The 27,484-nt window shown below is 35.5% G+C and overlaps 1 protein-coding gene across 1 annotated transcript in view; it reads right to left on the minus strand.

Moving 5' to 3' along the window:
• Positions 1 to 27,484, minus strand: part of FAF1 (Fas associated factor 1) — a 492,565-nt gene that overhangs the window by 110,164 nt on the left and 354,917 nt on the right. Inside the window, exons 10-13 of the mRNA XM_032640813.1 lie at positions 17,605 to 17,731; positions 16,600 to 16,663; positions 15,565 to 15,646; positions 1,616 to 1,770 (exon numbers count right to left, since the gene is read on the minus strand). Of these exons, the coding sequence (XP_032496704.1) occupies positions 1,616 to 1,770; positions 15,565 to 15,646; positions 16,600 to 16,663; positions 17,605 to 17,731 (428 nt within the window). The remainder of the gene's footprint in view (positions 1 to 1,615; positions 1,771 to 15,564; positions 15,647 to 16,599; positions 16,664 to 17,604; positions 17,732 to 27,484) is intronic.

Genomic DNA, 27,484 nt, shown 5'->3' on the forward strand with positions numbered 1-27,484 from the left:
TTTCTAATAAGAAGCTTCTGTCGCTTTGGTCACCACAGGTGTCTCTGTAACCTGCAAACTCTTATTACTAGTGTATCAAAGTTGTGCTACTTAACAGACTTCTTTAGTAAAACATAACAAAGCAATTACATGGCTGTTGATTGCCAGTTATAAAAAAAAAACCCTCAAACACTACTTTTCAAAAGAAACTACACTGCAATTTTTTGTCATTGTAAAATAAAAGGAACTAAGGAATTAAATGGAGGATAGAACAAAATAACAGCAGGTAGCCCGCTGAACTTAGCCACTACAGATGGTTTAGAAATAGTGTTTCCTTCTCCATCAAGTTGTGGATAAAAGGAAAGGAGGAGATTCCTTACTGCCAGTGAATGGCAAAAGATTTAGCCAAGTCTCCAGTCTATGTATTTTGACTCATGAAAGCCCTTCGATGCTGCATTTTTATCTGTTTTTGGCACTGCTTTTCATCACCTTTAACTGAGTGTGAATAATAACCTGATTTAATTTAAACAAATACAGGTGCTAAAGGTTCTTTATTTATGTATAACAGGGAACATTTCCAAGGCAGAACGAAGTCATCCTATGAAATTTCCTAACCATTTACTTAAAGAAATGAAGTATTAGATGAAGAAATTGCTTCAACATTCTTTTGCTTCACATTTAAGAGAAGAATCATCTTTCTTTTCAGATTCAGATTACATAAAACAAAGTCTGAATGATGAGCAAAAATTCAGTGAGCCATAAAATAATAAAAAGACAAATCAGATGATTTCTAATTGTTCTACAGTCATTTAAATTAGGTAACTACAATAGGATTGCCTTGAAATGAATGAATTTAATCTCCCTGTTCATAAACCAGCAGTCTGTGATGATGATTGTGTTAACACACCCAAAGTAGCATCACAGGATGGTACGGCCACATGTGTAATTAAACACGATGAAATAGATTTCAGATGGCAAACTCAAATAGGCAAAATATGAATAATTATTCATCACTTACAGATATTATGATTAACAAACTAAGTAAATTTATCCTGACAGCTAGGAAGGGGATTTTTTTTTTTTTCCCATTGAGAATATGGATGTAATGCTGGCTGTGTGCAAAAGAATGTGTGCAATAAAGCGATTACATCAATTAGCATATGCTAGAGTTAAGCTGTTACCAACGCCAATGGACTGGTCCAGAATGTCCTGCCTTCATCACTGGAATTATTAAAAACTAAACTTACTAGTAGGATTATATATTAGATTTTCCTTGTCTTTTCTGAATATTATTAGAAACAGATTTTAATATTCAACAACATATTAGAACATAAGAACATACAGCACATAGGAAGGTACTATATTATTATTATTGCAAAAAGACAAGAACAATGTATTTTGGTTTTGGTTTTCAGGTTATTCTTGAATTTAAGAAATCTTTTATTAGTTAAGGTATTTTTTCACAATTGAAAAAAACTGCATGTTAACTACAACATATAGCTTTTATCTAATTAAATGTAATAATAGAAAATTCAATGCTGAGGATGAAAATGTTTATGATGATAAGAAACCAAATACAATGATGACTTTTAACAATAAAAAAGCCCAACTTATAACTTGTGAACAACAGTGTTACCTTGCTCTGTTGGCGTCCTTTGTCAGGTCCCAAGCCCAGGTTATAAAATTTTGACTCAGATAAGAGACGATAGATTCAGCACAAAGCATTTGTGAGCAGAACACGTTGGTTAATACACTTTCATCGTGGTGGAGGTAGACAGCAAGAAGCTTTCTCTGAAAAGAGGGGAAAAGACTGATGAATTAAAATATGCACTAATGTAAGATTTCCTGAATTCTGGAAAGGCACAGTCAGTCAATATAAACAACAGTAAAAATTAAATGCTATTCCCTAAAAGAGTAACTGACACCTGGACATCTACTAATGTGAATACATTTTGCTTCCTTATACTCTAAAAAGGCTAGGATGATTGTATTGTTTTACAGACTGCTGTTGCAGATTCCTGTTAACATGTGCAAGCCTATCTCAAGCACAAATTGCAACAGAATGGCATTTTCTTTAAATAAAATGGAATTACCATTCTTTGTATTTAACACATACTTTATATGTAAAGAGAAAATTAATTCTGAACTATTAAACTATACGGAGAAAAAAAATACTGATGAAGATTGGATGCCAAAATCTCTCTTACATATTTTTTGTTTTTAATCTGAGCACTAAATAGTCTCTTCCACTTGAAAGAAAAAGGTCTGAAATAAACTTGTTTTAGTTCCACAGGTAATTTCAAAGCCCTTAATGTGTTCCCATGTCAAAGTCCTTACTTAAGAGCATGTGACATCTAATTGCCATTTGAAAGGATGATAGAAAAATGTTCACTCCACATGAATTCTTTCTAGTTTATATTTCAGAAAATGTCCAGTGAAGTTTTTCATATGGAAAATTATTCTTTCCCTTTTGCCTGATAAAACTTACTTTCAAGAAATGACATCTGCTCTCTTAAAAGTATCCTCTGTAATAGTTGGATAATCAATAAAATAACTGAAACTAAAAACTGAAATTGAGCAACATAATTTGCGAATGTCAGCTTTAACCACAACAATGATGATTAAAGAACCTAAATTGTCCTTAACTTTTTGGTGCTACCTTGGAGAAGAGCTGAGTTAAAGAACAGTCAGTTACCAGGACATGGAAAGATAAAATTTTATGGTAAGGACAATATACACATTTAATCTGTGAAATTCTGGTGAAGGAAAATTTCAAGGAAGCTGTAAGAATGTGATGATGAAGAAATTTGCTGTGTGGGATTCTAAACAAAAGAAGGACATTTACAGAAAAAGGGCTCATGTAGATGAAAGTCTGATGCTTGGAATTATCCTGATAAATAATCCAAATAATAATCCTAATAATAAAAATGTTTTCTTCAAGGAGAAATTTTGTACTAGATGAGGGTAGCCAGAGGTACTTTAATCCCCAGAATAAACCTGTAAAATAGTATTCTTAACTTCATTAGCCTATGCGGAAATTGAGCTTTAGAAACCTGACTTACCCTAATTCTAAAGCTAGTAAGTAAGTGGTACATCTGGGATTGGAACCCAGACTGACTGACTCCAAGCCTAGTGTTCTCTATTTGGATACTGAAGCAGGGAACCTAACTGCACTATAGTCAAGACTTGGAGAGCTGGTAGAATATCAAGGCACCAGATGCTCATATATATCAGTGCTTCCGGGGCCTCAGAGATAGCATGTAATGGGAATAAGGACAAAATGCTTCCATGTGTCCATTCATTCATTCAAGAAGTATTGGTTAAAATATTCTTCGTGTCAGGCCCAGCAGGAAGCAGTGGTGATTAAATGCTGAACAAGAAAGATTTAGGGTTTTTTCATCTATGTTGATATATGCAGATACCAGTAGCTGGTATCTAGGAAGTTTGTAATCAGATACATTGTTGGAGAGATACTTATCTAGAAAATTCCTACTCATCCATTAAGGCTCAAAGCAAATGCCTCTGGGAAGCCTTCCCTGATTCCTTCAGGCAGCATTAAGAGCTTCCATTTCTGGGCCTCTATCTCTTCTATTTTAGTATTCCAATTGTTTACCAGTTTCCCCTCTAGACAAAGTTTCTCAAGGGTGAGGACCAGGTCTCTTTCAGTCTTCTTTGTATCCCTAAGTTAGCACAGGACTCAGCATGTTTGAGGAAAGAAACATGAATGCTAATATCAACCATAGCCCTCTGGCAAAAAAGACACCAAATGGTAGCTGCAATGCCAAATCACTCTTAGTAAACAAATCTAGAAATCTGCTGCTTTAGGGAAAGGAACGTGAACCTGGCAGCACTAACAAATTCAGAGCTCCTCTTCTTAGAAGCTCTCTGGCCCAACAGACAGGGGGATGTCAACCTCTAATTCTGCTTGATCGTAACTCAGCAACTACCTTTAATGAGACACTGGGAACAAGAGAGCTGTCCACTTTTGAATCAGCATATTTCTAACCAAACAATAGCAATGGCTAAATCTTTAAAATGCCTATTTCTCTCAAGAACACTGCAATGGAATATTTAGACTTTGGGAAAGAGATTAGCGATTTACATTGCTATCTTACTGATTTAATTTAAATGCTCTTCCAAACCAAACACACATGTGCTGAAGAGGCTACTAGGAAACCCAACATGGAGAGTTCCCTATACGTGCAGCTGACAGTGTTGACTGAAACTAAACTTGGAAATCCAGGGCACTAATGCACAATATCAAGCAATAAAACAGCATCTCTTTGGCAATATTTAATTTAAAAAAGAAGAAAGAGGTAGGCGAAGATCAGGCACTGTTTTGGAGGATCAACCATTCTGCATTTCAAAGCATTGGTCCCTGCAATATCCAGGTTACTGTGCTAGAATCTCCACTATTATATCGCAGTTGTGAGAGGGAGGGCAAAGATGTGTTTACTCAGTGATTAGGCCCTTAGAATAAGCCTCTAGCTCCTAGAGAGACAGCTCACCACTTATTCATTTGGGCCAATTCACAAAGCCTAGGAAGATTAAACATCCATGCTGAGAAGACAAGCGAATGCAGACGGTGAAAAAGAAATAAAAATTCTTTAAAAACTCTGAGATGACTTCATTATTTTTCCACAAGGAAACTTTAGGAAAGTGTTTAGTTAGAGAAAAACCCACATTGACCTCTCTCTAAACCCTTAATCTTTCCTTTGTGGTGGCATTGCTTTGTGGTAAGCGACTGGCTTGCCTCACCCCTCTTTTCACTAGAAGCTGAGAGAAAAAAGGCTCTGGAGAAACAGTTTTCGTTCTAGGGACACAAACCCCTGACACTGTTAAACATGAGATGCCAGGAAAACACACTTAAAAAAAAATTCTCACTTTAAGCTCTAAACTGTGAGAAAGGAGATGATACAAAGATATCAGAAAAGGATCTTCAGGTTGGGGGTACTCCCACAGTAGCTTTCAAAAGAGAATAATCTTAAAATAATCTTTTCTCTCAAACACAGTAAGCTTTCAACAAAAAATTTTCTTCTGCTATTAAGACAGTAAAAATAAGCAAAATATAAAGGCTCAATAATATGTAAATGCTACTAAATTTGGGCTACATAAATCTCTGATTAAACTATAGGCACACCTAAATGAACCCCAGACTCAGATTTCTGATTACTTTATTGAGCTCAACTAAACACAGTCCAAAACAGTGAGAACTGCATTCAGCATGTCAGAAAACTGCTTTTGTGAAGAAACAGCATCTAGTACATAGAAAAAGCATAGGAAAATGTTTTGTTTTTCATTACTATAACCATTTTCCCCTTTGGCCCATTAATAATTTAGTTCAATAACATTTACAGAGTGCCTATGTGTTAGGCATTGAGAATACAAAGATGAATAAAACAAAGTTCCCTTGCTCTCTAAGAGTTGGGGGTGGGGAGGGGTGGCATATGGAGAAAGCAAAGAGTTAATTGCAGTATCATATGAGAAGCAATAAGATTGGGGCATTAAAAAACCCTACATTTTAGTTGTCCTTCCTAATTTGGCAGAGAGGTGTAAGTCTGGCTGACGACAAACGCAAGCAGCCCAGCTATACTCTCCTCAGACTCCCTCTTTGTGATCTAGGTTTTGGTTAACAGTTAAAGGAAAGTCTCCAAGCATTAAAGTAACAGAAAGCTCTGTGCTAAACCCAGTTTTGCCACTCACCAGCTGTGTGACTGTGGGGGTTAGATGGGTGTTGTAACAATTGTGGATAAAGTAGGTAAAGTGCCTATTTACAATGCCTGGCCCATAGTAGGTGCCAAGTAAAATGCAGCTGTTAGGATCAAGATTCCAGAACTATCCATGCAAAATAAAGGATTTGAAAGCCATTTCAAGAGAAATGATAGCCATGAAAATGTATGAAAGATTATACAGCTCCTTCATTTCTCCTACTGGCCATAGTGTTTGGGATTCTTCATTGTGTCTGTGCCTTCAGGGCCTCACTAATCTTCACATTCAAACCCAGGAGCTAAGGTACTAAGTAGATGCTTAGGAAGTGCCAAGCTGACAGCAACCAGTGTGACCTGGCCTTGAGCTACAGTAGCTATTGTATTTAGACACTTAGCATCACAGAACCACAGAACATTAGAGCTGGAAGAAATGAGCTGGCTATGTCTCAAAATAAGCCAGGCACAGAGCAGACACTTAGAAAATATTTGCTGATGGACTGAAAAGGAAGTTGTCTAGTTTCATTTTAAGTACGAGAACATCCATAATCTGTGTGTTCAATGATTTTGAAGTTGATATGACAAACGATTTCTAGAAATGGTATTTCATAGTTTTTTCAGTATAAGAATTAAAATAAATTAAAAATAATTTCCTTCGTATAAATTGGGAGCTGATTTTATTTCTCCTCTTTCAGTTTCCCTTCTCCTTTTCTATCATCATTATCATCACCATAATAATCAGAATTATCGCTGTTCTTTTCTTTTAAGTTTGGGGGTGGTTTACTGACACAATCAACTGATACACTGATACAACAATAAACACTCTTTTATATTTTACCTAGATTTATCAATTATTAACGTTTTGCCATATTTGCTCTATCATTCTTTTTATGCTTCTTTCCCTGAAACATTTAAAGTTGCACATATCATGACACCTCCACCCTACTTTAGTGTCTGTCTCCTAAGGAATAAGGACATTCCCTTACATAACCATAATTTCTTTAATCACACCTAAGACATTTAATATTGTTTACAATATTTACAATTTAATATTGCTACAATCATCTAATACAGAGTCCATATTCAAATTTCCCCAGTACCTCAAAATGTCCTTTGTAGCTGTCTTATTTATTGTTTTAAATCCAGGCTCTAAATAGGATCATCCTAGTACACTGACCATTTCCACAATCCTGTTCCTGTATATGGATATTCATAGGTCCAGCCCAGCACCCAACCATGACTCAAGATAAGCACACTGTAAGAATAGAGGCAGGGCAGCATGAAGCTACATTGTCTGGATTCAAATTCCTGCTTTGCCACCACTCAGCTGTGCAACCTTGGGAAAGCTACTTCTCTTTTCTGTGCCTTGGGTGACACAGTTCTGGAAGTCCAACACTCTGTCTAGATGGGAGTGATGACATGACTGCTATAATAGAGGTGGTCCTAGGGTCTAGGCATGAACAACAGATTGGCTGCTTCTTTATGAAGGTGATACTTGAGCTGAATTCTAAATTTAGGTGATAGCGAGGAAAAGAAGAGTGAAAAAGAGGAAAAGCAAAGAGAAAAGGCTGGGAAAAGCCCTGTGCTGTCAATGGCCTGATGTGTTCAAAGAACTCCAAGCTAGTAATTTTTGAAGAGTGAAGAACCAGAGTGCAGACGGATTTGGAAAGAATTGTGACACTTTGCCTTTTTTGTCTCCCAAAGCTGAGTTTAGGGACCAACAGGTAGCAACCAACTAGAGAGGTTCCTTGAGAGGTTCCAAAAGGAAACAGCCAGCTACTGAAGATGAGGAGATGCCAGGATGGTATCTTCTTCCTCTCACTTCCTGAAGCAGATGTTGGAATGGCACTCTTGAGGACACAGATGTACTTGAGTCTCACAAAGGGAGAACTCTCATATGAAAGTCACAGGTTAAACAAGCAAACAAACTGAAAAGCCTAAAGCAAAATCAAACTCTCTTCACAAAATAAGCTGACAAATGTTCATTGGGTACAGAGCTTTATCAGTTTTCATTGTTCAAATGGTAATACTCAGGTTATAAAATACCTTTGAGGAAGATAAACACGTCTAAAGTTTCTATGAATAAGGAAATTGGAAGCTCAAGTGATTGGCTGTTATAGCAAACTGTTTTTACTTTCCTTTTCTGTGAAATATTTACTTATATTGCTTGCCCGTATTGGGTTGTTGTCTTCTTTTTATTGATTTTTAGAGTTCTTCATAAATGTATATACTAGAGAAATTAAGTTTCCAATATCTCAATAAAGATACTAGGCACTACTTAACATCAGAAATACTTTGATTTTCTTAATACAGTTATTTATAAATGATTGTAAATGACAAAGCAAATATAAAACCAACAGATTCTACTGAAATGCTTCACAGAGGAAAGAAAGGTCAGAACACATTTCTGTAGGTCTATGACAAAAACAGTATTATTCTCTGTTTTGTTAGGTACTCCAAGAAGGGTGTGGGAGAAACAGGATACTAGAAGATACACATGTATAAAAAGGTATACAAAAGCTAACAGGCTGTGAAATGTAGGAGGCAAAAAGTTTGTAAACTACACTGTGCTATTATCATACTATGATTTTCTAATCATCGCCTGACACTTCACAATTACACATATACAAACGCACACAGTTGCTCAGTCTCTGCCACCAATTTCTCCCCTCCCAACCATCCTACAAACTGCCACCACATTACTTTTTTTTTTTTGCTTTACGCGGGCCTCTCACTGGTGTGGCCTCTCCCGTTGCGGAGCACAGGCTCTGGATGCGCAGGCTCAGTGGCCATGGCTCACAGGCCCAGCCGCTCCGCGGCATGTGGGATCTTCCCAGACCGGGGCACGAACCCGTGTCCTCTGCATCGGCAAGTGGACTCTCAACCACTGTGCCACCAGGGAAGCCCCCACATTACTTATTCCTCTGACAGTGTCACCCTCTTCTTCAGAACTTTCAAAAGCTAATCACTACCTAACAATAACAAAAGTCTTTAGCTGGCATTCAGGGATTTCCATGATGAAATCCCAATCTATTTCTCTATTTTAGCCCTATTTCCTGCTGCTCCTTTACATGTACCAATTATGCAGGCCCACTCATCTTCTCTAACACGTGCATCTGAATAACTTGGTTACTGTTAAGGTAAGGAGTCATTATTCCAAGGTGGGTTAATTGCCAAGATATTTTAATCTCCATTTCAGAGAAAATAAAATGGAGGCTTATATAGCTAGTCAGTATCAGGGTCCAGTTTCAAATCCAAATCTGCCTGATTTATTCAATGTCCATCTATTATAAGCAAACAATCTTAAAGCTGTTTCACATACATTTTGAAGACATTTTACTTATATTAATTGCTTGTTAATTCTGTGAGGTATGTACTACAATACAAATTTTTAAATTGATGCTCAGAGAGATTGAGTAACCTAGTTTTAATAGCACACAGCAAGTAAATGGGGACTCAGAATTCAAATATAAGAATTCTGATTATTTCTCTTTCTACCATACCTTTTATATTTAAGTGAAAATGTTTAAGATTAGATATGGAACAAACTTCTTGAATTTACAGATGGAATACTTAAGAGATCCAATTTAGCTTTTTATCCCTTCAAAATAGGTAATATGAATAACAAATACTTTCTAGGGACAGGGAGGGCTTTTTGAGAGAAATGATACAAATATGAATAAAGTCTACTAAAAAAATCAGCCTTACTTTTGATATTTTAATAAATTTTACCTATATTGCTTTTCAAATATGGTTATATGGTTCTCAAAAACATGGTGAATAGTAGTAAATTGAGAAGAATGTTTTACACAGCAGCATATCTTAAAACTAAATTATTAACTAATTAAAAATAATTTTATTATAAACACTAAACATTTTTACAATTTTAATTGGGTAGATCTGATTACTCAGTTGGAGAATTAGAGGCAAATTCTAAATATGATGCTAACAATATACTGTTTAGTGGAAATATCTAACTACAGAACAGTATATTTGGTACGGTTGCACTTATATAAAACTTAGCAACTTTTTTACTGATATATATGTTTGGAGACTTTTTCAAAAAATCACATTTAAAGGTAAAAACATTTAATAGTGGTTATTTTCAGGTTTGGGATTATGAGGCAACGCATTTTTCTACTTTAAATGCATCTGTATTCTTTTCTTTTCAACAAACATTTTATTTGTATAATGAAAACACATTTCAAAACATTATATTAGCATCATAGTTCTTATCTCACACATGTGCAGGATGCTGTCCTAGCTGTCATAAAAAATTACTCTAAAGACACTGTCTGCCTTTAAGGAATTTAAATTGAAAAGACAACAAAGACAAGATGAACAGACTGGGCGTATTTTCCAAAGCACAAATAGGTTTGTTTGCCTGATTTTTCTGGATGATGGAGTGCTAGAAACTCACCAACTGCAGTTGTGGCTTCCGATTTGTATAGAGCTTATTTTGCCTAACAAATATTGACCAGTGATGGTTATTTAGGTATCTTTTAACCTGAGGAAGTAGAAATAGCACTACTTTAAAATGGGCTGATTTTTAAAAATGAATGTAATAAAACTTGATAATGAACAAGCACTGTTAAAAGCAAAGCATTCATCTTAGTGCTATAAATGCTCAAATGGGTTCTCAAAATTCCTCTGTGGAACTGTTCTTAGAGCTAGTTCATGAACAATCAGTTTTGTTACTTTATAAACATTTCTCAAATTTGTCCAAAACTGTTTAAAAAGCACCTTAGCCATGATGCTGGGTGCATTTATGAATAGATCTCATTTAATCCTCAAAACAACCACATAAAGTAGATATGTATTATCATCTTTTTTTCCCCCTAGATTAGAAACAGGCTCATTACTTGTTTGGGAACAGAGTTACTAAGTGGGAAATCAAGACGTAAAGCACTGGTTTCCTTAATTTATGTATAATATTTGGAAACAGCACTGGGTGTGAAGTGAAGATCTAAGGAGGTGTAACAGGATTACTGATATCAAAGCCCATTCTTCCAAAGGGCTGCTGGGAAAGGAACAATCCTTCCCATGGGACATAAACCCTGGCACTGGGATTTTTATTGCTGTTGATTTTCAGTTACTACAAATGGCTAATCATTCTCTAGGGTACTTTTTGTTGTGAAGAGAACTCAGGGACAGCAGAACTGAGAGGTGGGGAGGCTCTAAGGAGAAAAAGAAACTTCTTTAAGAAAGTCCCAGGGAATCATGGTGTGGCCAGTGGTAACTCTTCTGCACATAATTAAGGAAGCTAACTACTGGCTCTTACTTATCTAAAGATAAAATATAAGCTTCATTCAACAAATATTTTTAAATGCCAGGTAATGCCAGGGCATCACAGGCCCCTCCATGCTCCTGTTGATGTTCCCAGCCTCATCATACCACGCAATCCAACTCTCTGTCTTGCACTTTTTTGCTCTCTGTCTTAATTTTTTTGGTTTTAATTCCCTCAATTGTAATCTTCTGGACTTTGCTTTTGACCTTCCTTCTGTTTAGAATTCTGTTATTTGCCTAAGTTTCATTTATCTTCTAAGATTCATGTCAGAGATACCTCCACAAGAAATCTCCCTGAATTCTAAGGCAGATGAAGTACCTCTCCTCTTTGCTTCCATAGCATGTTACACTATATGGATCTATTTATATTGTCTTATCTTCCCTACTAGACTGTGAACATGTCAAGGGCAGGAAACCTCTACATCCTAGGTCCTTAATAGGCATATGATACATATTCATGGCCTTCAACTCAATGAACATCCCTAATAGTTAAGGGCAAGGGAGAAGATCATAAAACTGATCAACCCACTGTCAAAAGTCGAAACTCTGTCACAATATACTTAAACACAAGAACTTAGAATACCTGTTTCACTGAAGTTGGAGCTCTGCTTTGAACAGTATTGTAAATTCCTCATGAAAAAGGCAGAAAAAACTATGAGTACTCTCACCAAGTGCTCTCAAATGAAATCAGTCTGAAGCAGTTTTCATTAAGATGGATTGAATGTGGCATCGTGAGAAACACTTTATCAAATGTAGTGTTTTACTTAGTGATTAACTATATACCAGTTGATGAAGCTCCCCAAATCCTTTGTAATCCCACCACTCCAATAAACATTTAATGAGTATATAAGTTCAAAAAGCCTAGCAGAGGATTTAAACCTTCAATCTTGTTTTTATTTACTCATGGAACTCAATTTCTCACTTCAAGTGAAGAATGTTGGTGCTCAAGGCTCATCTGTTGCCCTGGTAAAATTAATGTGCCTCCCACAGTTTAAATTAAACATGCGATGTTTAAGATGAAAGAAATTTAGTAACAATGGCAGAGTATCGGTCATTCTTGCCTTAAAATATTTGAACATCAGCAAACTGTTTTCTTAAAAATGATTCATTCAGAAGTTTAAAAAATATATTGAAAACGATTTGTTTTCACTCTCAAATGTACAGTCTGAAAAGGAGAGATGAAGTTTGAGGATTGAATCCTGTAGTATAGCAGTTAGCACTGAAAAGCTTCTGGAAGTAAGGTGATATAGTGTAAAACACACTTACATGTGTTGGAACACCTGCACTCTCATTTGGCCTCCACTACTTACCCTTGATTTGTCTTTGGTTAAGTCATGTAGCTTTTCTGAGCTTCCTCATCTCTACAATGAGAATATTGATATTATATATCCCCATCTCACCAGTTTGCTGTGGAGTTCAAATGAGATATGCATAGGAAGAAGCTTCATAAACCACAGAGCACAATATAAATCTAAAGTAGCAGTGCTATTTCTATTCTTTCTATACAATCCTCTCTAATTTTGAAAGGAGATGTATATAATTTGGTTGATGACTATAATAAATGTCCCTGCTTAGATCTAATTTTGAATAATTTACCCATTCTGTGGATGAATTTTACTTAAGTTTAGGGCAATGTAATAAATGATACATAAACTGCTGTTGATCTTTAACTTGGGAAAGAGAAAAAAGGAAAGAAAAAAGCCCTGGACAAGGGGAAAAAGATAAAGACAGTTTAGGAGTCCAAAGAGGTCAGTGGATTTGGGTATCAATCTAATATGAAACAAAACACATGAACCAATGATTTCCAGTTGTTAAAATACCAACACACTCATCAAAAGCAAACAATCAATTGTTTCATTAGAAATACCCAGAAGTTAATAAGAGTTTACGCTCCTCTGGGAATCATCAGTCTGAATAAATCCAAAAGCCAATCTACTATACAAAGACACTCAATAAAAAGTTCTTTCGTCTATTATATACAGTATATTTAAACAATGTATCGTCACAAAGTTATAATGTTTACAGTAGCTTTTTAAATGGAATTTAAAAGATGTCTATGCTTATTTGGGAGCTTATATTTAGGTTATAAAAGGCCCTCACATCTTCTGGTTACTTCAACTGCTTAGCAATCTTATTGGAAAAGCAGAGACAAATTAATCCCAAATACATTCTTATCCAGGAATGAACTGAAAAATAGATTATTTTAAAGCTATAATTACTCTTTCAAACATATTTATGTTCAACAATAAGTGATTGTTTAAATATAATAACATTGCTGTACAATGAGAGACTTAATAACCATTAGAAATCCTGTTATAATAAAGTATTCAGCATTACTTACAAAGCATTCTTGCAACAAAAAAAAAAAAAAAAAAAAATTGACCTGAATCTAATAAAGCTTTTAGACTTAACAGCCATTTCTCAGGAAATAAAGAGATAAAGGAACAAGTTAAATCATATCACAAGGAAACAATCACACAAATCCAGAATCTGGAACAATCTGTAAGTCATCCAACATGATTTCTTCACAAAGCAAATGTCATAAAAAGGGGTGGATGGGGGGAAAAAGCAGGTGTCTGCTTAAAAGGGTTTAAGAAATCTAACAACCAAATGTAATTTGTGATCCTTGAGTGGATCACGGTTTCCAAAAAAAGAGTCAACTGGTGAACTTTGAATATCCACTGGATACTAGATGACATTAGGAAATTATTGTTAGTATGTTACATGTGACAATGGTATTGTGATTCTGTAGGGGAATGTCATTATTTTTGGAAAGTGCATGCAGATGTTTTTAGGGGTAAAATATGTCTGTGATTCACTTTGAAATGGCTTAGCAAAAAATAATGAATATATAAGAGTATCCTAAATGTTTTATGCAGTTTAAGTTTTAATAATTTCAAAAGTTTAATTGCTAAAGCTCCATTAAAACTTTGGGATGCCCTGCATATAGAAGAAGCAAATATGGCAAAATTTTAGTAATTGTTAAATCTAGGTATAGGGGATTTAAGTGTTTATTGTACTACTCCTTTACTTTTTCTGTATTAAAAATTGTTTTAATAAAAGTTAAAATATTATAAAATATAATTAAGTAAATGATCATATAATATTAAAATGTGAAGATAAGCTGTTTTAACAGGATTATAACATGACCAATTTTATATTAAATATGCATGTGTGCTGAACGAAATAAATATATGGAAAGAACATATAAAGTTAATCTGTGTTAGAATATATTCTTTTAGCTTTTCAGTATCTTCTATAAACCTGTACTTATGGAAACTATAAACCTGTATTACCATAAATATATATTTCTTCAAAAATAAAATCCATTTAATATAGATTTAATAGTAAAAAATAGATGTTTAAAATTGCCTTTACAATGGGCTATTCCACTATTCTTAGGGTAGAGAACAGTTTATGTTTCTTAATCTACTTCATTGAACTGTCAACGATAGATCTAAGCTTGATCACTAATTATTGTCTTGGAATTCAATTTTTAAAAACTGTTTAAAATGAATTTTTCTTTAGGTCAGAGTTTAACATAAGTAGAAACTAGAAATTTCAGAGGCATCCTTGCACTCTATTCTCAAAATTCTTTGTCCTCTTTAATTCCAATAACTTTCCCTCTAACTCCATCTACACCTTATTCCTTCCTTCCTCTCTCTTTTTTCCTTCATTCATTAAACATACAGAGTATTTACTATGTGTAGGGATGTAAGGTACATCGTCACTGCCAGAAAGAAAATCAAATCTCTTGAGAAGACATATATATAAAAGAGAGAGAATGGATAATTAAAAGCAATGTGTTATCATTGCAAAGTACTAAAGGGTGGGTGTGGAAGAGTAGGAGTCAACCAGGTAAAGAGCAGGATGAAAGGTATTCCTGACAGTGGGGCAGCATGAAAAAAGAGTTAGATTATAGGGAAGTACAAATGGTACACTGCTGCTAGATTTATTAAGTGTAAGGCAGGAAATGGGAAGAGCTGAAGTTGTACAGATAGGCAGGAGCCAGATAACTGGGGTCTCGACTACAGTGTCAACATATAAATAGAGCAACCACACAGAATCTTCGTGCTCAAAATGTAACTTCTGGTTTCTTGTTACATACTTGGATCTACTTGATTTCAAGATCACAAGATCCATTTCTATATTTAAGGAAAAATCTTTTTTTTGTCTAAAATGACTTTTAGGAAAAAATACTACAGTTATAAGATATATACTATTAGATGGAATAATCATTTGGGGAAAAGACTGAAGGACAAATCATTTAGCAAGAAACTGTCAATCACATAACTGAAAAGAATACGAGCACGTAGCCTGGTCCCTTCTAAGCATGTCCACCCCTTTCTCCCCCTAAAAAAAAACAAACCCCATTTCAGAGCTTGACAAAGACTTCTGCAAAAGCCAGCAGTACCCTATCATACTACTGCCCCTCTGAAATGGGCATCTTGGTGATGATTAGGTTGGTAGATGAACCAGAAACAAAATCAAGTCTTCAATCTGAAAAAAACAGAAAACATCAAGCATTGCCTCAGGCCTGGTGGTAAACCTATGGGATACACTTTTTAATCAGAAAAGGTAAGATTCCACTTACATCTCGGGCTTTCACATAGAAGGCCTCTTGAAAAGTTGCTTCTAATGAGCCAATAAAAAATACAGGATGGCAGTCACCATATCTATAGGAAAAATTGTGTCTATTAATTAAAATACATTTCAAATTTACTTCAAATTTCACAAGTCTAACCAATGAGTTTTAAGTAAATGTTGGGGCTAATGTCTCTTAAGTATAGATAAAACATTAAAACATTTCTTTAAAGGGTTAGGAATGGTCTTCATTAGTTTTTTGAACTCTTCTTGGCCTATACCGATACATCAGAATACTGGAATTTTAAGTACATCTAGTAAATGGACTTAATGAGTGCTATGAAACCATGCCATTTACAAGTAGCAATTCCTGGTTACCCACTTCCCTAAGATTTTCCTAGTTACAATAGCCTTAACTTTCCATTTTAGTTCATTTATTCTCTAACACAGAGGGAAAAAATGGTTCCTTGCTAAGTTTCCAAATTACATTACATCAGAAAATAGAACTAAAGAGAAATACTGTTTACATGAAAATTTAGGTTTAAATAGTTAAATCTTTTTAAAGACCTCTAGGCGAATCTCAAATGCATAGAAAATTTTATATTACACTATTAAAAGAAGAAATGCTAAATGATTCCAAAACAAAAATTAAAAGAAAAAATTCACTTATATCTAAAATTTTTAAATTATTTTTTTATTCAATATTACTTTTAAAAGATTTTGTTTGTCCTAGGATATACTAAAACTTAGTATCCTATGACCTAGTCCTTTTGGAAATATAGTCAAGATATTAAATTAGTAATCCATTTATTATGCTTCTATAAAGATATAGAGATAAGATAAATACATCTCTGAAGCGGCACAGTCTACTAGTTATCTGACTTGAATACTCTGTATTCACTATTAGGACTATATATATTGATAAATGTATCCTTTGAATACTTTAAGAAGAAAGTGAAAACAATCTATGATTAAAGTTGCTCCAGAAAAATCACAGTAGCATGAAAAGAACATCAATTTTATATAGTTAATGTCCTAACCCTACCTTGAAGAAAACTCTGCTGTAAATTGTAATAAGGCATCTCCTTCATTTTCTGCGTTTTCTGGCACTAAAAAACAAACAAAAGAAAAAACAAAAACAAAAAACCAAAACAAATAGACACAAAAAACAAACCACATAACATCTAATCCCACATATAAGAAATATATTTAATCAATAAAGAGGAATTAAATTTTAGTTTCTGTGATACATCTGAGGAGACATTTTAACTCGACATACATTAGAAGATTTCATCAAACCTTAAAAAAGAACCTCAAAAAAATTTCAAGCTCATAAATTTTTGAAAACCAACTGATACAATCCTGCTAGGTGTTGAAAATATGTGCCAGTCATCAATTATGCTTGAAATGACATCTTGTGATTAAATTATATAAAAAGTTCTCAAATTATTCGAAAGATCTGATTAATCAGGAAAATAGTCATTTTATGTAAATATCACATCTATTTCTGCCCATGAATGTCCCTAATTTCACAGAGTAAATGAGCCATTTCTGGACTTATTTTAATAGTCATTTTGTATATAGCACCACTTATGATCTTGTCAGGTGCAAGTGAGGGAGATGGCACATTTAGTTTACTTCTTTCCTTCCAAAGATGGGTACCAGTGAATGGAAAAGTAATATAACTACTGATAAAACTGATATCTCCAATAAGATGTGTGGTGACAAGTACAGTCACGAAAAGTACAGCTATTTTGTTTATCAATTTCTGGGTTTAAAGTAAAGAGACAAACTCATAACCAATTATACACGTGAAACAAAAGTTACATTCCCTTGAGTTTTTAATGAATTTTACTGAAGTATTGGGAATGGTTGGGCTTAAGATCAAAATTCAAGAGGCTCTAGTTCCTATGAATAATGTCTACTTCTTATATTTTCTCTCTCCAAACCTGAAAGTCAGTAAGAGATTTTTAAGTTCATTGTTCCTCATAAGTTTCTGCACTAGGAGGGAGAATTACAATGCTGGACCCAAAGAGCTATTAATACTCACTCATTGGAGATTTCCTCAAGGCAGATGAAGCCATGCCGAATACTTCTCCATCATCCACCCCAAATTCGGAGGCATCTTCAAAGTCATCTCCATCACTATCACTAACCATATGAACATCGGTGCTTTGCTATTTAAGGAAAGTCCTATGATTAGTTTCATACTGACTTTAGGAAATCAAATTCCAAAATATAAATTATGTAATTACAATAGGACATTAGCATTATAAAAGTTTTATTAAATAAGAAGCTATTTGCTAGAGTGAAGCTTAATATTTCTCATTTTAAGGCTTACATATATTTCTAATCTTGCTGTGATACTCCTAGACTAAAGGCTGGAGCCTGAGTGAAAAAGAAGAATGCTTACAAACTCAATTAAGACTGGGATTTTTATCTGTTTTACCCCCAGCCTATGGTATACAATTAGGTGCTCAAGAAATATTCACTCAATAAATGAAGAAATGGGTACAATCTAAGAGGTCAGAGATAAATAAGCTATACGAGTCTTTCAAAAAGCTCATGGTAGTCTAAACTTTTGGGCAGAAGTAATGGTAGCATTTAAAAATTTGCCTCTTCCCTACTGCAATGGTTCTCAAATTTCTCATTAGTGAAATATGGTACACTATCCCCATGTGTTATTGGAAGATAACATGAAATACACTATATACGAAAGCTCTTTGTAAGCTGAAGGCCATTAAATATGAGATGTAATAATGATGCTTCAATTCAATAAGCATTTACTGAGAATTTACTACATGCTGGGCACTAATAAATATGCTCCGTTTATTTTGTTTTCAGCAACATCCGTTGAGATATAAAGTAGTACAATGAAAAACATCAGTTTCAAAATATGAACTTGGCTCCTGATCTCTAAGTTAGAATGGGATTTCAAAAACACTGAGATTTCAAACATTTGAACTGAGTTGTGAATACTGACCAATATTAATGTCTTGGATATGAAGGGGTCCCCAGAAAGGTAACTGGCTAAGTGCCTATCTGTACCACGTTTAATAAATAAAGTACAAAGACCACTGAATAAATGAAATTTCTATCTTTCAAAATATGTTGCTATGTACCTAAATTATGAAAATGCATTAAAAGAAACTCAGAATCAAAGACTCATGAAACTTGGCTAGAGGGGATGTTAGAGTTGTCAGTCATAGAATCATAGATTTTAAAGCTGGAAGGGATTTTAAGGATCTCTCACTAACGGTTTTCAAATTTCTTTTCACAGAGTTACCTCCCTCCCCTAGCACCAAGCAAAATATTATGTAAAATTATAGTGCATACAATAGATAAAAGTAAGGCCACTCTGGCTGATGTAGAGAGAGAGCAACAAGTAGCCTAATGCTCCTGGCCTTGGCCTTTTCTTCCTCACATCCTTTTGATAGCTGGGGTACCTCTGAAGGCTCTCAGGACACTACGGAACAATTTTTAAAACTACTAATCTAGTGAGTCTAACAGCTCCAAAGAAGGAAGGCAAGATACTTACTCCATATGACTCAGCAGGCTTAGCATTTCCTCCTTGGGCATAACCAAGCATTAATGCCCATAATTGTTAACATTTTCCCTCTTACCTTAAAGACAGTTTTCCCAATGGTTTGAATAGAGAAGGAAATGTACATATATTTACTGGATGAGTAAAAATGAATGGTCCTTGCCCTAAGCATCTATCTGCTATTCTGACTATACCACTATTTCTCACAGGAGCCTTGGTTCTACTTGTACTCCTAATGCTAGAGCATTGCTTTATAGAGCCAAGACCTCCTCTTGATTTCAGCAATTCAACAGCATAAAAATTCAAAACCCTTTCTCATTTCAAAATAGTGAAGGAGCCTCCCCTTCAAAATAACACATTTACTAGGACTATAACTGTACTTGAATTCCATCTGTTTCAGGTAGGCAAATATCTGGAGCATGAACTTCCCTTGAATTCTTAAATGGGTAAAGGCTCAGGATCTAAAAGGTACACTACACATTCCTTTAGGGTACTTAGCCAGGTTTGCAGGCAAGTGGAAAGAAACAAAAGTCCAGTATGACAAACTTTCTCACATCTTCTGTCAGCTAGGCTATCATCTCAGCCTTCACTTAGTCTTGCCTAGTACTCACCCTCCCTTAAAGAGGCATTAGATTAAGAAGGAGGTTTGGAGGACACAGGGATGAAAAAGAAAGGAACTGTTCTATATATCATCTTTTTTTTCTCATTGCTTTTACCTTACTCGCCCACATCTATCCTCTTTCTTCTAATCCAGCTTTCAGTCAAATAATAGCCCCTTTCCATAACAAGAGGACTAGGACAGTGATTTTAATTTTGTGCCTATGTAATGCATTATTTTGTCTTCACAAAGTACAGAATTCCCAACTCTCTTAAGATCCCAGAAAACAAAATCCTACAACAACAACATCTTCAAAGGGAGGTATCTAAAAAGCCGATTTTGTTGAAAAAAGTATATTTTGAATATGAATTATTGAAGTATCTGCAAGAATGAGCTACTTAATTATGTATAAGGAACTCCCAATCTCTTTCTTATCAGCCATCTAACAGGTTAGGAAAATCTTTTTCTAAAAAATGAGATAAACAATCTTTTTTCATTAATGTTTGCTGATGAGAATAGACAATCTCTTGGTTCAGTCATGGTTGCTCTAAAATTCTTTGAAACCAGGGAAGCTATTTATTCAAAAATTTTTAGAAAGGTAAAAAAATTAGTGATTCCATTTTGGCTCTCTATTGCATTCATTTATTCCCTTTATCATTTACCATACATTCATAAACCCTACTAAATGCTACATTGCCTGGACTTGAGTGAAAGATATACAGTGTATGTTCTCTCAAGGAATACAATATAATATATATATAGATTATTATAATACCTAACAATAAGTGTTATGACAGGTAAGTTCAGAGGAGAGCACCTAAATTATTGGGAGTGGGAGGAATCAGGGCAAACTTCTTAGAAAAGGTGATAACCAAACTGCTTGAGATAAAAATTTAGAACTCATACACGCATAAGACAAGCTTATAATTGAAGCTGATATTTCTTTCACCAACTACTTACTATGTCAAAGAGCCAGGTTAAAAGCTTGGGATACAGAGAGAAAACATGGTTCCAAATTTCAAGAAATTCCCATTTTAAAGGAAGCTATATTTAGTTGCAAATATGTCTTTTCCAGTGTGTTAAGAGATACAATAAAAGTATAAGCAAAGACTATTGGAGAATAAAGGAAAGAGTGATTAATTACTTTAGAAGACTGTGCAAGGCCTGACGCAAGTGCTAATATTTAACCCATATCTTTAAAAAAGATATGTGTTGTGGAGTGTATGTAATAGAAGATTGGTGGGGAGGGACTTGTACTCTAGGCAGAGAAAAAACACAAGCAAGAAACTGGATATTTAAAAAATCAATAAAGAATTCCAAAAAACAAACTGAAACATCAGCTCTATGTATGGAAGAGGAATGTGGACTGGCTATAAGGCTAGAAAGTTTTCATGAAACTAGATTGTAGTAGTCCTTAAATTGGTACACTAAGGTATTTGGACTTTACTCTGATGGCAATAGGGAAATCACTAAAGGTTTTTAGGCGGAGGACTGTTCAAGGGAACAATTCTGATGTGTGTGTGTGTGTGTGTGTGTGTGTGTGTGTATCTGCGTGTGCATGTGCACGCATGCGTGTGTGTTTGCAGTGGTTTGGCAGCATATGGCAGATTAGACTTGAAGACATGAGAAGGGATACTTATTTCAATGTTCCAAGTGAAAGAATTTGAGAGCCTATACTTTAGTAGTAGTGGGAATTCAATGAAGGGGACAGATTTAAAATATACTTCAGTAGAACTGATAGGGATTGTTGACCAATTAGATTTGAGGATGAAAAAAATGAAAGAGGCATATGAAACAAAAATTTCTAGTTTGGGTGACTGAGTGGTAGGGAAGGTCAGGTTTGGTGAGGAAGAATACTGAGGCCAGTTCTCAGATAGAATACATTTGAGGAAGCTGTAGGGCATCCAGGTAAAAACATCTAGTAGGCAACTGGAAAAAAAAATTCTTTTTAGGAGCTCAAGAAAGAGACCCAGAAAAGATTTAGATTTTGAAATAATCAGCAGATAAATAATAGTAGAGGCTACAGAAATGAATAAGATCATTCAGTTAAAAATTAAAGGAAGAACAGTGATAAGGATAAAAGGGTGGAGAAACAGTAAAAGGGATGGAAAGATAACTGTCAAAGATTAGAAAGGCAATTAAGAGAAAGAATCTGAGAAGTAAGGTGTGAGAAAATCTCAGTGGAGACAAGCAATGTAAACAGATTCAGTAGGATGTGAATTAAGAAAGAGACAGTTATGGCACTGTGACAAAAAAAAAAACACAGCACAACAAAGAAACCTGGATTTATAATCAAAAGACCTAGTGTTGAATACTTTGCATTCTCTGTATGACTCTGGGCAAGCATCATTGCATCACCACTGTAGAAGGTGACATATTGACCCACAGAGTTGGCTGTGAAAGTGAAAAAAGGTGGCATAGCATGGTATTTTATAAAAACTATTTTCTCCTGTCCCACACTTCTTTTTACTGAAGTATAGTTGATGTACAATATTATATGTTACAGGTGTACAACATAGTGGTTCACAACTTTTAAAAGTTATATTCTATTTATAGTTATTATAAAATATTGCCTATATTCCCTGTGTTGTATAATATATCCTTGTAGCTTATTTTATACATAGTAGTTTGTACCTCTTAATCCCCTACCTCTGTCTTGGCCCTCCCTTTCCTCTCCCCACTGGTAACCCCTAGCTTGTTCTCTATATTTGTGAGTCTGCTTCTTTTTTGTTATATTCAGTAGTTTGTTGTATTTTTTAGATTCCACACATAAGTGATATCATATAGTATTTGTCTTTCTCTGTGTTATTCCATTTAGCATAATACCTTCCAAGGCCATCCATGCTACTGCAAATGGTAAAATTCCATTCCTTTTTATGGCTGAGTAGTATTCCATTGTGTGTGTGTGTGTGTGTGTTTGTGTGTGTACACACACACACCAGGACCCCTGGGCTGGAGAGCTCATCGTGGGGCTCAGAACTTACTCCTGTGGGAGAACCTCTGCAATGTAATTATTCTCCAGTTTGTGAGTTGCCCACCTGGGACTATGGGACTTGGCTATATCATGAGTCTGCCCCTCCTACCCATCTCATTGTAGTTTCTTCTTTATGTCTTTAGTTGGAGGAGATTTTTTCTGATAGGTTCTAGTCTTCTTCATTGATGGTTATTCTGCAAATAGTTGTGATTCTGGTGTGCTTGTGAGAGAAGGTGAGCTCAGGGTCTTTCTACTCCGCCATCTTAGCCGATCTCCCCAAAACTATTATCTGTCTCTAAAAGTTAAATTCAATTTTAGTCACTCCGTAGAAAGAAGCCATGTTGTAGTGAGTTAAGTAAATAGACAATGAAGAAATAGAGTCAGCCGGTACAGATTACTCTAAGAAGCTTGGCTGTGAAAAAAAGAACAGATGAGCTAACGCTTGAAGGGGAGCTAAGTTTGAAGGAATATATATATATATATATTTAGGATGAGAAGATCTGAACATATTCTTAAGATGAAGAGAAGGAAACAATAGAGAGGGAGAGGATAAAAATGCAAGAGAGAGCCCTTAGCCCTCCCATGTTGTGGGAGAGGCTAGTGGGGGTAGGATCAAGATAATGGGCAGAACATAAACTCTAATAGCAAACACCTCAACTAACAAATTAGGTTAAAAAATCTGATGCTGACATAAAAATATTCTAATTTGAACAGTCAAAAAGGAAAGGACCATAAAAATCTTGATATATCAGATCAGTTGGGACAGTTTCAAACGATAGCAGGTCCCTCTATGACTGGAATAAACAGTTTTTGTCTTGGGTTGACAATGAGCATTAATAAGGGTGAGGAGATGGGTTTTGGGGGAGACATGGTAAGTTCAGTTTTATACAGAGTGAATCTGTAGTGGACATTCAGATGGAGATGCTCAGGAGGAAGTGGGTTATTATTTAGCTTGTCTGCCTGTGGTGAGTATGTGGCATTGTACCCATAGGCAAACAAGTTAAATACTTGTCTCAACAAGTTTTAAAAACTGAAACACAGATTATAGGCAACTATCTGCATTCAATTTCATTTTGATAGGTACAAGCTCCTTTACAGAAAGACTATAAAGACTTTGCAGAAAGGCTTTTTCCACAGCCATATTCCCAGCACTTATGCCAGTGTCAGGTGTACAGTAGGTATGTAATCAGAATTTACTGAATGACTACTGATTGAATCTTTTCTGTCATTTAAGCCAAAACCTACGTATCCTTATCTCCTCCCTCTTACTTCTCCCACAGATCCTATCAGTCACCAATCCTACTGATTTTCCCTCCAAAATATATCCTGATCCACTTCCTTCTCTCTTTTTTTAACTAGTGATGTTCTAGTTGAGGGTCTCATTATCTTCTGCCTGTACTAGCACAATAGATTCATATCTGATTTCTCTGTCTCTAGTCTTGCTTCCTTTACATCTAGCCTCTGCATAGCAAAGTGCTTTTCTCTAAAATGTCCATTTGGGAAAATAAAAAAAAATCATTCCCCACTTAAAGGCCTTCTGTGCCTGCCCAGAGTTCAAGTTCCCAACTTGACATACAAGACCTACTCACCATTGTCTCATCTTTTATCTTTGTCTTGCACTTTATTTTTATTTTTTTTTACAAAGTTCTTTTTTTTTTTAAGTCTTTATTGAATTTGTTGCAATATTGCTTCTTTTTTTTTTTTTTAATGTTTTGGTTTTTTTGGCTCAGGGCATGTGGGATCTTAACTCTCTGACCAGGGACTGAACCTGCACCCCCTGCATTGGAAGGCGAAGTCTTAACCACTGGACCGCCAGGGAAGTCCCCTCCCACTTTATTTTGCATGAACAAACTGCACTCATGTCGCCCCATATACTACATTATATCATGCTATTTCCTCTGAATGCAATACTATTTCCATGTTTCTTCATTTGTCTGACTGTGACTCATTCTTTTAATTCGATTTGGATGTCAACTGCTGTAGTTCCCTCCTCCCCCCGCTCCTTCTTCTTTTTAAAAAATATTCATTCACAGTTATTTATTCTATGGCTGGTATATACCAGGTACTTTATTTTATTTTGCTTTTTATAAATTTATTTATTTAATTTATTTTATTTTTGGCTACACTGGGTCTTCGTTGCTGCACGAGGACTTCCTCTAGTCGTGTTGAGCGGGGGCTACTCTTCTTTGTGGTGCATGGGCTTCTCATTGTGGTGGCTTCTTTTGCTGTAGAGCATGGGCTCTAGGCACGTGGGCTTCAGTAGTTGTGGCACGTGGGCCCAGTAGTTGTGGCTCGCAGGCTCTAGAGCGCAGGCTCAGTAGTTGTGGCAGACGGGCTTAGCTGCTCCGCGGCATGTGGGATCTTCCCAGGCCAGGGCTTGAACCCGTGTCCCCTGCATTGGCAGGTGTATTATTAAACACTGCGCCACCAGGGAAGCCCCTCAGGCACTTTACTAGGTGTTAGGGCTACAGAGGTAGATGAGGCAGACAAGCCTTTTGCCTAAAAACATTCTTGAAGGTTATAGAACCCTTCCCCCATACATGTGCTCCCCTAGTATCTTATGCTTATCTCACTTTTCTCATTAGTTATATAATACGAAATTTTCAGTTTATATTCATTTGACTAGCACATAGTAAGTATTCAATAGACATCTCTGTAACTGAAAATATAAATCAATAGTTTTAACATCAACTATATTTTAAATTCCTTTTTTTGTTATTCTTGGAATACCCCTCTTGCTCCTCCACTATCAACTGAGGATAGGACGACTCCTAAGGAACCTGGGTCCAGGGGGCCCCTATACTGTTCCACCCAAGCATCCGTGATGTGGAGAGATAGGTACCTAGCTATGTACCCAGAAATATGGGAAGGTCATTGAAAGGGGGCTTAGGAGCAAGGGGAGGATGGGAAGAAAAGAGAAAATATTAAATTGTCATAAGGAAAATGTATTTGCAGGGCCAGAAGGAAGATGTAAGAAACAAAATTCCCCCAGTTAAAGAACACATAACTACAATGCATAAAATTCAAAACCTGAATTTAACTGCTGGTCTCAAGTATCTTCTTCTTAACTCAAGGCTGAAGATAGTCAATGGCAAAATGGTAATTATCTTGAAATACACGAAGTCATATAAGAGAAGGGTTAAAACCAGAAGAAAGAAGCAGAACCACTGGGTGGAAGCTACAAGGTCACAGCTTCCAATTTAATATAAGGTTGATATCAACAGACAGAGATGCTCAACAATGGAACTGGTTGCCTCATGAGGACAGAACCCTGCCATTGGAGATAAAACACAGATACATTTTGAGTGAGCTTCTTTAGCATACAGACTGTGATCCTAATGTTTGGCATGTAGAAGACATTAGAAAAATGTTTAAATGAATGAGGGAGGAATGGATGGGAGATTGTAAATCAAATTTAAAAATCCCTTCCAGTTTTATAATTCTATGACAACATAAAAAACAAGTCACAGCTTCTTTCCCATTTCTCACCAGTCCCCTGGAGGAAGTGGTATTTACAGTTAGCCAGGGAAGGAAAAATAATGGATTCATCCCAGATAATCAGATTTAAAGATATTCCCAAGGGTGGCTGTTTTAGTTTTGCAAAGCTCCCTAACCCTATTCTACCTTCTTCCATAATTAATCTAAAGTGTATGCCAGCCTCAAAAACGCTAGTCCTCAATATATGGCATTGACTTCTTTCCACTGAAGGGATTGCCCATATAACACATATAATGGTGAGGGTGAAAAAAGGAAATAAAATGAAGTGAAACAGTTAACTGTCATCTCTCAGAGCATAGAATAATTAAGAATTTTGGGTGGAGCTAGTTGGCTCCCTTTTAATGTTAGCAGATTTATCCATTAAAGAGTTGACGCATAACGTACTTTAGTCATTAAAAATATACTCAAGCACTAGAAGGAAATATTTCAATAAATTATTTCTGGCAACTTCTGCCAAGCAATGAAACCTTATCATTTTTCCTTTCATGAGGAATTAGTGAGATAAAGTGCTGGAAAATACAGTGTCGGCTCTTTAAAGGAAATTATCATTTTTAGAGTCTCGAAGGAAACAGTACAGTAGTATTTGTAGTAGGGAGAAAACCTCCCTTCTTTGTGGATTTCCAAAAACCGAGTAGCAAATTATCATTTTCACAGGATGATCATAGACTAGAACTTCACTTATGCAGTCCCTTTTCTCTTTCACATATTTAAGCGATATAAGTACATATTCAGAGGATGGCTGCAGAAGTCCTGTGGCAGCTTCCATAATGAATGTCTAAAATATATAAGTTTAAATAAATACTTTGCAACCATATTTTGCATAGAATGTAAGTGGGAAAAGGTTTTACTGGACAAGCTCAAGCTTTTGAATACTTGGATCAGGTACTAGCCTAAAAAACACTGGTATAAATAAAGTTTTTTGTACTATTTATTTATGACCTCTGTTGCATGCACTTTTTAAGTCATGATGATGATTTTTCCTAGTACAGAGTAGCAGCTTAATAAATACTTTTAAAACATTTAAACTGTATGCCCAGGCTCTCTTTCCCATTCCCTTATAACCAAAGTCATGGTTGGACACAGTGCTATTGTAGCCAAGGAAAAGATACTGTCTTTTAATATAGTTCAGACCCACAAAGACACATGCAGGCATATCACATACAGAAACATGTTCAATCTCCTTGCCCCTCTTTGTTTCTACAGCACCCTGTATGCACTGCCATCACTGCATTTATTACATTATGTCATTATTATTGGTTTACTAATTTATCACCTTTGACTGAGCACCTTGATATAGGTACATTGTTATTCATCTT

The sequence above is a fragment of the Phocoena sinus genome, chromosome 1, assembly GCF_008692025.1.
Source record: "Phocoena sinus isolate mPhoSin1 chromosome 1, mPhoSin1.pri, whole genome shotgun sequence".
NCBI classification, from domain to species: domain Eukaryota; kingdom Metazoa; phylum Chordata; class Mammalia; order Artiodactyla; family Phocoenidae; genus Phocoena; species Phocoena sinus.